This window comes from Mandrillus leucophaeus, unplaced genomic scaffold (assembly GCF_000951045.1).
Source record: "Mandrillus leucophaeus isolate KB7577 unplaced genomic scaffold, Mleu.le_1.0 Scaffold757, whole genome shotgun sequence".
Classification (NCBI taxonomy): domain Eukaryota; kingdom Metazoa; phylum Chordata; class Mammalia; order Primates; family Cercopithecidae; genus Mandrillus; species Mandrillus leucophaeus.
Genome location: NW_012108219.1, coordinates 131,963 through 144,302, shown reverse-complemented (window position 1 = coordinate 144,302; position 12,340 = coordinate 131,963). Strand labels below are relative to the sequence as shown.

General features: G+C 38.2%; 1 protein-coding gene across 2 annotated transcripts in view; it reads left to right on the top strand.

Moving 5' to 3' along the window:
* Nucleotides 1-12,340, top strand: part of KBTBD2 (kelch repeat and BTB (POZ) domain containing 2) — a 26,354-nt gene that overhangs the window by 2,854 nt on the left and 11,160 nt on the right. Inside the window, exon 2 of one of the 2 annotated variants that reach the window (XM_011966337.1) lies at nucleotides 11,413-11,918. In XM_011966337.1, the coding sequence (XP_011821727.1) occupies nucleotides 11,749-11,918 (170 nt within the window). In that variant the 5' untranslated portion in view covers nucleotides 11,413-11,748. The remainder of the gene's footprint in view (nucleotides 1-11,412; nucleotides 11,919-12,340) is intronic. The other variant, XM_011966338.1, reaches the window with a different exon arrangement.

Sequence of the window (12,340 nt, the reverse complement as noted above, 5' to 3'; positions counted from 1 at the left end):
CCGGGCGGCGCCCTGGCCTCGGCTCGCGCCCGCCCTTACCGAAGTAGAGCTGTTTCTCTTAAAGACTCGCGACGTGTTCGCGACATGGTGGGCCGAAGGGGGACACCCCTTTCTTTCTGTGTTTCCCCCCGGTACATCTGAGTACCAAGAGAGGTCTAGACGAACAGAGCTCCTATTGCGGGCTATATCGACTTAAAAAAGAAAGCAGAACCTGCCCTTTGAAACGGAAAATTGTGTTACGTGTTTACTTTGTGAAATCTTTGACTTCCTTGAATTCGACCACCTCCCTCTCCCTACGAATTGAGAAACCGGGAAATAGAAAAATGTCTTAGTTTGATGTGGAGTAGTTATTTTGAGTTAACGTTTTTTTTTCCCCTGGGCTTAGCTGTCTAAGAACTCTTTCTTCACCTGCCTCAAAAGGTAGAGGAGTGTCCATTCCACGGGCTACCACGGTGACACCTACCAGTGAAAACAGGAAAATAATTCAAAATACAAACGAACTTTAAGAAGGGATGTTTGTGTGAACTATTTTCTGTGTCAATTAGCCTCCTGAAGACGTAGGGGACCGGACTGGTCACGTGTTGTTTATACATGAATCTGTACGTCGGGCTCACTGAGCATTCAGGCATTCAGAAACGAAATCCTATCAACGCTGTGCACTGACCAAAAGGATATTTTCTTTTTATCGAGGCAACTAATTAACAGGGATTCCCCCCCTTCCCTCTGAGTTGTACATTTTTGCCGAATTTGAGTAGTATGGATCTTAGATCCCTTGTAATTGTGAATGACTTAGTTTGGTTAACCCTTGATAAGGACTTTTTTTCCCGACTGTTTTTTCTGACCTAAAGTAAATTGAAAAGCCAGTCGGTTGTTTTCCAATCTCGATGATGTGGAATTTTGCTATTCTTTCCATCTGGCTGATAACTAAGCTTACTTCTTCCCTTTGATCTTCTGTTGGCTTAGTGCTTATTGAAGCCCTTTTAGGTTGGGGCCTGGAATCCTCAAGAGGTTGTCTTCTGTCAGTAACTCTGGAGTGCTGTGGCCTTTCTGTTGAGCATGCTCTGTAGTCCACACGTTTCCACATAGTGCTGTTTTCTTTGCACAGTTTTGTAGGAAGACTTCATGAGTGCTATAACTCTGCTCCCTTTTTTGCTCCCATAAGAAGCATTATAAAATCTGTTAACTTACGTTATTCACAGGGCATGTAAGGAGATGGGAGGGAATAGAGGTATCAGTACATATGTCCATGCTCCTCCATAGATTTTCTTCTGGTTGGTAGAAATGTCGAGCTTTTCATTCCTAAACATTGAACATTAAATGTGCAAGGTAAATTCCTAGAAACTTGAATGCAGTGTTAAAAGCCAAATGATACATTGGTTTTTCCAAAGATGTTACACACATTTAAAAAAGAGTCCCCTTTCCCTTCCCCTCTTCTCTTTGCCCACTTTCCTAAGGCCGGGAAAAAGGATTGGTTCTGGTGTCGTAAAATATGAGTGAAAATTTTGAAGTTGTTAGCTTAATGTTTTCAGTTTTGTAGAGTTTGAATAGACCAAGTGATACTTAAATAACTCAGTATTAGAAATGACAGGTTGATCTCAAGTAATTTTTTTTTTTTTTTTGAGATGGAATCTCGCTCTGTTAACCAGGCTGGAGTGCAGTGTCATGATCTCGACTCACTGCAACCTCCGCCTCCGGGGTTCAAGCGATTCTCCTGCCTCAGCCTCCTGAGTAGCTGGGATTGCAGGTGTGTGCCACCAGGCCCAGCTAATTTTTGTATGTTTAGTAGAGACGAGATTTCAGTATGTTGGTCAGGCTGGTCTCGAACTCCTGACCTTGTGATCCGCCCACCTCTGCCTCCCAAAGTGCTGGGATTACAGGTGTGAGCCACCGCTTCTGGCCCATCTAAAGTAAGTTGGTTTTTTTTTTTTTTCTTTTTTTTTTTCAAAGAGACGGAGTGTCCTCTGTCGCTCAGGCTGCCCTGGCTGGAGTGCGGTGGTGCGATCTTGGCTTACTGCAAGCTCCGCCTCCCAGGTTCACCCCATTCTCCTGCCTCAGCCTCCTGAGTAGTCCACACCCGGCTAATTTTTGCATTTTTAGTAGAGACGGGGTTTCACCGAGTTAGCCAGGATGGTCTTGATCTCCTGACTTCGTGATCTGCCCGCCCGGGCCTCCCAAAGTGCTGAGATTACAGGCATGAGCCATCACGCTGGCCACCTTTCCCCAGCTTTCTTAAGTCACTGTGCAGAGCTGAGAGGAAAAAGGAAAAGTGATATCCAAAATAAAAGGACATACTATACTCATAATTATTGTATCACAGGTGGCATTGCCTTTATGTTCTTGTTTAATTTTTTAAAAGTGAAATAACTTATTAATCATAATATAGTACAGCTTATACTTGTGACCTGAATTTACTTAGAGTGCTGAGCATAATTAACCTGATGGAGCCATGTCATCTCTCAGTGTGATTGGAAAGAGAACACAGAGGAAGAGACCTAAGCTCTGAATGTGACTAGAGTAAGTGAGGCTATGCTGAAAAAAAATTTTTTTTTTTTTTTTGAGACGGAGTCTCACTCTGTCCACCAGGCTGGAGTGCAGTGGCGCGATCTCGGCTCACTGCGAGTATGCTGAAATTTTTAAAACTTGATAGATTCTTCAAAAGGCCAGGTTTTTGTTTTTTTTTGGTTTGTTTTTTAATTGATGCCTGTCACAACTCCAAGAAAATTCTGTTTGTATAGCAGTTGACAATCTAAAGACCAAATGGTCTTTTCCAGACATTTCTCAACTGTCATGGTTGTTTTGATAACTTGAAAGCATACTGTTTCTAGCGCCGATCTCTTGTCCTTCCTAAGGAGAAAACTATCTCATTGAAATAAAGAAAGGCTTGTTTTATGACTGGTGCCTTCCTGGACTCTGATTTAGTTTTTTACACTGACATCAACCTTCTCAAGATTAGTCTTTTTTAAGCGCTAGTTTGTTTCATTATTTGTACCATCAAAATACAATGTGTGAGAAAAGGAAAAAAGAAAAAAAAATCTTATTATTTTAGAACACTGAATTCAGATTTCAAATGTCAAATGTTTGCAAAAAAGCCCCAATATTCTCTAAGAACATTGGATTTCTCTTATGTAAAATACCATTTAGACAGAATAAAAAGAGAGTGCTGAGACCTTGAAATTGGAATCTTTTTTTTTTTTTTGAGACGGAGTCTCGCTCTGTCACCCAGGCTGGAGTGCAGTGGCTGGATCTCAGCTCACTGCAAGCTCCGCCTCCCGGATTTAGTAGCTGGGACTACAGGCGCCCATCACCTCGCCTGGCTAGTTTTTTGTATTTTTTAGTAGAAAGGGGGTTTCACCATGTTAGCCAGGATGGTCTCGATCTCCTGACCTCGTGATCCACCCGTCTCGGCCTCCCAAAGTGCTGGGATTACAGGCTTGAGCCACCGCGCCCGGCTGAAATTGGAATCTTTAGACCTGGCGTAGGTGGGGAATCCAGGAGTTGGGAAGGTGCTACAAAAGCTTCACCAGTGGGTGGGTTAATACAAATAATTTCGAATATTTATGTAGTAGTGCTATGTGTCAGGTACTGAACCAAGTATGAAATGTAACCCTAAAACAATTCATTGAGAGTTCTACTTTTAACCCCATTTTATAGATGAGCAAACTGAGGCATAGAGAATAAATAACTTACAAAGGGCCGCAGAACTATTAAGTTGCAGAACTGGAGCTTTAACCCAAGTAGTTTGGGTTTGTACTCAATTTTTTTTTTTCAACAGTTGACCTCCATGGAGAATGCCTTGGATCTTTTCCAACAAAAATTTTTAATCTTCTCTGTTAACATTTGTAGCATTGGGAGATGCGGCAATCCCTAAGTTAGTAATGTACAGTTTGAATGTACTTCCTACAGGTGAATTATTTATAGCCGCACTGCCGTTCCTGGGGGGAGACCTATCCTTCATTCCTACTATATAATCTATTTTATTTTTTAGTTGGCAAATAATAATTGTATTTATGGGCTACAATGTGATGTTTCAATCTATGTACACATTGAGGAATGATTAAATCAGGCTGTTAACATCTATCACCTCATCTACTTTTTTGTGGTGAGAACATTTAGAATCTTTAGCAGTTTTGAAATATGCGATATATTATTGTTAACTGCTATGATCACCATGCTGTGTAATAGATCACTAAAACTCCAGTCCAGTGGAAACTTTGTACCTACTACTGTACTTACTGTAGCAGGCCTTGCTAGCAGCGTCTTTCCCATCTTTTTATCCTTTCTTCCTTTTTCATCCACAGCTCAGTTAATTGCTGATTGGTCTCTTTATCACGTTCAATAGTTCTTTAATCCTTTATTCGTTCCTCGATCTCTATATTCTGCCTGGTTAACATTGGAAAAGTTTGCTTTGCTTCTATTTGTGTTTCCAGGCTACTCAGTGGGAGGATGCTACAAAGTACACACCTCTAGGAATGAATACTTGGTTTCAAAGTGAAATTAGACATCTATCCCCCCCCACCCGGCCTCCCCTCAAAAAACCAAAACACTGCCATCAACCTCTGATACTGTAAAGTATTTGGGATTTTTTAAAATTTCAACATTTCATACCTTTCATCTTGGTTCCTTATCCTTTAATATTAATAATCAGAATCTGTAAAACTCACTGTCACTGTTATCTCTTTATGAGTATTAAAGTAGTATTTGCTTTGTGTAAATTTTCTTTGCTGATACACTTTCGGTCATATTTTGCTGCTTACAGTGAAGAGTTAAACCTCTTTTTAATACTGTTATTTTATAGGAAAGTTAAGTGAGGAATTCAGACAACCAACTTAAATTTGTTGAATAGAAACACAGTTGTCTCTTGGTTTCAGTGGAATATTAGTTCTTAGATCCCTTTGGGGTATGAAAATCGAAGGACACTCAGGTCTCTGATATAAAATGCCGTAGTATTTTCAATATCCTCCCAACACTTTAAGTCATCTCTAGAAATAATTTACTGTGGGAAGAGTTTCAGATTTTTAAGTAGAATTTTATATGTTACTATTGATTGCTGACTGATCTAATCCTGACAATCATTTAGTAACAATGTTTCATGACTTTTATGTGGTGGAATTCACTCAGTAGAACCTTGGAGACTTGGACGTCCTAGAGAAAATGTATTAGAAGCATTTGTTTTCAATCAGTTTATAAATTTTTGACTTCTGTAGGAAGTCCTCGGATTTAAAAATAAATAGGACTTTGTCCCCTAATAATTCGTAGAAGTCAGTGGGTAGAGGCCGGACATGGTGGCTCCTGCCTATAATCCCAACACTTTGGGAGGCTGAGGCAGGCAGACCGCCTGAGGTGAAGAGTTTGAGACCAGCTTGGCCAATGTGATGAAACCCCATCTCTACTAAAAATATGAAAAATTAGCCGGTCATGGTGGTGCATGCCTGTAATCCCAGCTATTTAGGAGGCTGAGGCAGGAGAATTGCTTGAACCTGTGAGGTGGAGGTGGAGGTGGAGGAACCTAGATCACGCCATTGCACTCCAGCCTGGATGATGGAGCAAGACTCCGTCTCAAAAAAAAAAAAAAAAATACGTGTAGACAGTGGAGGAGAGGATTTCATCCTGTGTATAACATTTTAACCTTATCTTTGCCATTCTGTGCGATCAAGCAAATCAGTCAAAAACACTGAATTGAGCCCAGGACTTAAGGAATAAGAATATGTACACTTTTTATGTCAAAGTATATTGCACTTTATTAAATAGATTCTGAATTTTATGCATGACTGATTTAATTCCTATGTTGGTTAGCATTTTTTACTATGGAATATATTCTAATGATTAGTGTTAGAATATAGGACTTTCTTATTAATCTGGAAGCACCTGATACCAGGAATTGTGGCATGTAACAGGGATTTCCCAAAGTAATCTAAGTGTTTTTGAATAGCCGTTTCTCATTATGGATTTTTATTTGACATTATCTTGGGGAGAGATGTTGGTTTTTTTTTTTTTCTAACCTTAATTAAAGGGTACTCACACTAGATAAGAACATGTTTCAGAAGTTCCGTGGAATTGGCAGGAATTGGGGAAAGCAGTTGTGTGACTAGGTAAAAGATGTTAGAATACTTTGGTTGAGAAGAAAAGTGGAATCTATGCAGATTATATTAATTATATTTAATTCATTATTCAACAATTTAAAGTTTGTGCTTTTCCTTGTTTTTGTGATCTGAAGAGAAACATGCTTCTTGCAGAAATAACTTGAGGTATGTATTTTAGTCACTGATTAAATATTTCATCAACTAAATATTTCATCAGGAAGCAGTGTAAGGCCAGGTGCTGTGGTTCACGCCTGTAATCCTGGCACTTTGGGAGGCTGAGGCAGGTGGGTCGCTTGAACGTAGGAGTTCAAAACCAGCCTGGGCAACATAGTGCGATCCTGTCTCTTAAAAAAAAAAATCAAAGTGTGTGTGTCTGTGTGTGTGTGTATATATATATGTGTATATATATAAATAGAAATTTTTAAAAATAAAGCAGAGGTTGGTAAATGTGGCCTGTAACCTGTTCTTGTAAATAAAGTTTTATTGAAATAACATTGTTTCCATACTGTCTTTGGCTGCTTTCAGGCTGCAGCAAGAGTTAAATCTTTGGGATAGAGACCTTATGGCTCCCAAAGCCTAAAATATTTTGTCTTTGTTATGAGAAGAGAGAGTAGTGTACCTTTTGAAGTTTTATTACTGTTACTATTTTTTTTTTATGTTTTTGAGACAGAGTCTTTTGTTGCCCAGGCTGGAGTACAGTGGTGCGATCTTGGCTCACTGCAACCTCCCCTTCCCGGGTTCAAGCGATTCTCCTGCCTCAGCCTCCTAAGTAGCAGGGATTACAGGCACGCACCATCACACCAGGCTAATTTTTGTATTTTTAGTGGAGATGGTGTTTCACCGTGTTGGCCAGGATGGTCTCAAACTCCTGACCTCAGGTGATCTGCCCACCTCAGCCTCCCAAAGTGCTGGGATTACAGGCAGGAGCCACTGTGCCCAACCTCTTTTTTTTTTTTTTTTTTTTAAATTTTAGAGGCAGAATCTAGCTATCGCCCAGGCTGGAGTGCAGTGGCATGATCATAGCTCACTGCAGCCTTGAACTCCTGGCCTCAAGGTACCCTCTCGCCTTGGCCTCCCAAAATGCTGGGAGTACAGGCATGAGCCACCACACCTGGCCAAAAGTTTATTTTGTAAAAATCAGGTAATCATTGTGTATATTAATAAAATCCAGAAGGTTTAAATAGGTCTTCAATAAGTTTTTCCTTTCTCCTGTGTGATCCACTGTAGTAGGGCTGAGCACCAGATACCTTTGCTCATTTTACCTGTACTACAATTTTTCTTATGGTGAAGAGTAAAATTTCTTGCACTCATGTCTCTATTAAAAGTTTGGAAGTAAAATATCAAGATAGCTACATTTCAAGAAAAATGTTTCTTACACCCAGCTTGCCTCACTCATTTGCTTGCTTCTTGAATTTTGAGTTTGTCTAGAATAGCTGGTTTTTAAAACACCATGTTTTTGAATGACAGCTGTAGTTTTGGCTGTGATCTGTAGTAAGAGTAAAAGCCCTTGGTGTTTTGGAGCTTTAGTGTTTGGTGTCTCTCAATCCGAGTATGTAAAGTACGATGATTGGCACTTAGTATTCAATAAACTTTTGTGGAATTAAATTTAAGTAGCCATTCATTCAGCAAAGAAAATTAAGTCAGCAGTTTGCTTGATGCCTGAGAATTAATCTGGGGAAGCTAGCTTCCACAGATAACAGGGTTTGTGATGTTTTGATGCTGATTTTAGATATAGAATGATACATAAAATGTAATTATTGAAAAGAGAAAATGTAAAATATGTCCCATCAGTTGGTAATATGGTACATGCTGAAATGCTTCAGAGGATTTAGGGTATTGGTTTCAAGGTTTGTTTTTAGGAGGGAAGGAGTCTTTTACAGAAAATGTTTGTGTTGTGGGCATTTGAAGATTGTTGGTTGATCATCCTAAACTTTGCACATTTTCACATTTTTATTTTTATTTTTGTGAGACAGAGTCTTGCTGTGTTGCCCAGGCTGGAATGCAGTGGTGTGATCTCAGCTCACTGCAACCTCCTCCTCCCGGGTTCAGGTGATTCTCAGCTTGAAGCAGCCTCAGCCTCCAGAGTAGCTAGTATTACGGGCATGTGCCACTGGCTAATTTTTGTAGTTTTAGTAGAGACAGGATTTTGCTATGTTGGTCAGGCTGGTCTTGAACTCCAGACCTCAGGCCTCAAGTGATCTGCCCTCCTCGGCCTCCCAAAGTGCTGGGATTACAGGCGTGAGTCACAACACCTGGCCAAGCTTTCACATTTTTAGTTAATACCTTTTGAAGTCTATACTCCCAGAGGGGTGAGCTACTTAATTTTATTTATTATTTTTTGTTTTGTTTTGTTTTTGAGACAGAGTCTCGCTCTGTCACTCAAGCTGGAGTGCAGTGGCGCAATCTCAGCTTACTGCAACCTCTGTCTGCCAGGTTCAAGTGATTCCCTGTCCTCAGCTTCCTGGGTAGCTGGAATTACAGCACGTGCCACCAGGTCCAGCTAATTTTTTTATGTTTTTAGTAGAGATGGGGTTTCACCATGTTGACCAGGCTGTTCTTGAACTCCTAACGTCAAGTGATCCACCAACCTCAACCTCTCAAAAAGTGCTGGGATTCCAGGCATGAGCCACCACTCCAGGCCTTAAATTTATTTTTAATTGCACTTATTTACTTAGTGTCATATCTGAATGACTTTCTTTTTCTGCCTATTTTAAGGTAACTTTTATGTAGACTACCTCTCCAGGAAGAAAACGTATCCTGGATTACAAAAGAAGAGTGGGAAATAGGGGAATCTAATAAGGCTGTGTTAATGAGTATAATGACTTTGTAATTTTTTAGAAGCAGACTTCATTTGTTTTAATACGGTTTCATGGATACGATAAAAAATCAAATCTAGCAAAACCCAGTCATAAATGAGGCGTCCCCAAAATCACTGCAGAAAATCATCTTATTATATAGTTAATGAAATGACCAGAGTGAGCCTGTACAGGTAGCCTGCAGGAAATTCTGGGGTCTAGTGACATGATTTAAATCTGTCTTGGCCCTGGCCACCAGTTGCTGTTACCTTGTTTAAACATGGATGGGGACAATTTTGAGTCCAGCTACTGGGATTAGGACTTTTACTTTATTAATGCATATACTTTTGTAAAATATATTTCTAGAAGTAGGATTAATATATTAGATTGGTATTAAGCATTTCCAGTGTCAGATACTATATTTTCTATGATACTTGCAATTCTAAAATTCAAAAAACTCTGAAAAATCAAGTTGTTAAAACAAAACAAAAAAAACTTCGCTGGTAAAACCTGACCTGAAGTAACATGACGCTATATATAGTCTTTATTTTTCACACCATTCATAGTTCCCTCAGCAAAGATAATATGTTTGATTATCCATTGCTACCTGAGACTTCTTGAGAGGGTTTTATAATATAGGGTACATGTGTCACAATACCTGTATAAAATCTGGAAAAGTCTAAATTCTGGAACGTGTCTTGTGTCAAGAGTTTTGAATAAGGAATTGTGGGTATGTATCAGCTTACTCCTCTGTGTAAGAATGCTTGTTTTTCCACACCCTCAACAACACTATGCCTTGTTGCATTATTAATGTGTGGAAATAGCCAGTGATTTTAAGTATTATTTGCCTTAGAGATTATAATAGTAGAACTCAGATTTATAGTGTAACATGCAGTTCTGGAAGAGCAAAGTTATTACCTTAAATGACCCAGAGTCTCACTCTGCCTTTGCACCTGTTTTAGTTACTTTCACAGTTAACTTGGTTGGAAACTTGACTGTATATCAAGTTAGCAGTTACTGTAATAGTATAGTTTGTCAGGAAGTATATGTGATATTCTCTTTGACATAATGGATGGTATTTTGTGAGAAAAAATATTAGTGATTCTAATGATGGAGTCATTTCTCATTATGGTAACCAAGGGTTATCTTAAGAGTTGGTGAAAAAAGAGGTGGTAGTTTTTATAGTTAGCATATTAGTAGCATTCTATTTGGGATTTTCCTCTTTTCCTGATTTGTAATTCCTTTGCCATGTGTTGTGAATACTGAGTTCCAAATAAATTTTTATTCAGCTGGAATTTTTTTTTTTTGATGGATGGTATGCAGTATGACTAAAGCTTAATTTGAAATACCATATTTATCTTTATCATATCTAATTTCTTTCTTTCTTTTTTTTTTTTTTTTGAGACGGAGTCTTGCTGTGTCGCCCCAGTTGGAGTGCAGTGGTGCGATCTTGGCACACTGCAATCTCCACCTCCCGGATTCAAGCAATTCCCCTGCCTCAACCTCCCGAGTAGCTGGGATTACAGGCATGCACTACCACAGCCAGCTAATTTTTGTATTTTTAATAGAGATGGAATTTCACCATGTTGGTCAGGATGGTCTCGAACTCCTGACCTTGTGATCCTCCTACCTCAGTCTACCAAAGTGCTGGGATTACAGGCGTGAGCCACCGTGCCTGGCCAGTCATATCTAGTTTCTTATGTGTACTTGGGTTTATGGGCGTTTTATAATAGATTTAATGTTTTCGTAAGAATCATGAAAAACTTGGCCTTCTTTAAATATCTTAGCAACTTTTGTGCATTCTTCCAGATAAATCCCTTGAATATAGGATTTAGATTGGATTTGAATTAAACTTACATATTAATTTGGAGAACATTCATATTTGTGTAATATGGAGTATTCTGGGTAGAAACATATATCCATTACATTTTATGTTTTTTTTTTTAAGTAAAATTATATGCTCTTATTCGTAAAGATTCCTAGGAAAGAACCACTGTTCAAAGAGACAGATTACATATACTTCTCTTACTGAATTGAATGGCAAATTTGAGAATAAACAGTTTGAATCTATTTACCGTATAGTTTAAATTAAATATGAAGACTTTGTGAACGTATTTAAAATATATTCGGAGAATGAGAAATCTCTATGTAAGAGAGCAGAGTTTTTTAAAAAATATTTTTTCTTATATATTATGATCATTTGTTGCTACCAAATAAGAGATCTGGCTTTGGTAATTTATCTATTTTGAAAGAGCTTTAAAAATGTGTACTTATTCATGTATTTGTTATTTTCTGTGACAGTTATATTTTGTATAGAAGGCAAAAGTTAACTTGAAATTACAACTGGTAATTTTCTTCTGTTTTTTAATTTTAAATATAGACTAAGGATCTTCATTTTTGTCATGTTTCGCTTTTATGGTAACATCTAAAGTTGAACTTCAAATAAACATGATTTCTATTTAAGGCTGCCATTTTAAACATTATATTCTAAAACTGTACTGGCCTAAATACTACAACTTAACTTTCTTTCTTTTTAGTGACTCCACAGGATCCACTGAACATAGGATGTTGCCACAAAATCTACCTCGTGTATTTTTCTCTTTCACTCATGAGCTGCGCAATTGCAGATTTGAGCACAATGTCTGCAGACTGTGTTGAAAAACTCTGAAGAACCTAATTAATACAGGATGACCTAGGAGTGATTCTAAGTCTGTAACAAGATATTACTCATTAGTGAATGTGTCAGTCTTGGTACTGAATGCTGCAGATAACAGCAAGTGGTTTCTCCTTTATTTCTCAAGTATTCACTTGACCTTCCATTAGTAAGACGGACTTTTTAAATCTGTTCCTGGAGATATTAATGGAATACAGTCATGTCCACTCAAGACGAGAGGCAGATCAATACTGAATATGCTGTGTCCTTGTTGGAACAGTTGAAACTGTTTTATGAACAGCAGTTGTTTACTGACATAGTGTTAATTGTTGAGGGCACTGAATTCCCTTGTCATAAGATGGTTCTTGCAACATGTAGCTCTTATTTCAGGTAAGTACTTTTAATGTTTTAAATGGAAATTCTTTGAAATGTTATTTAATTTTTTAAGAAGCCACATCTCAATTTTTGTTTTTAAGTTTTGCTTAAGTTTTCTGTTCAGATGATGTAGTACTTGGCAAATCTCATTCTTGCATGTGTAAGGGACACATGAAAGAAGTTTTATAAAGGTTTGAATACAAGAAATGTGTTGCAATTAACTAAGGTAAAGTTTTAACGTTGGGAAGGCAGAAAAGTTTAGAATATTCTTTTTCCATTAAAAGAGAAAGAAAAATGGGATAATTTATACTTTGAGGTTTTAAAATGCTACCTTTAGAAAACAGTGATCCCTGTTTTTAAACTGACAAGTTATCATAGGCTCAAATAGTAATTTTTAGAGAGTAAAAATTGGTGCTGTTAGATATGTTAAGACTTTT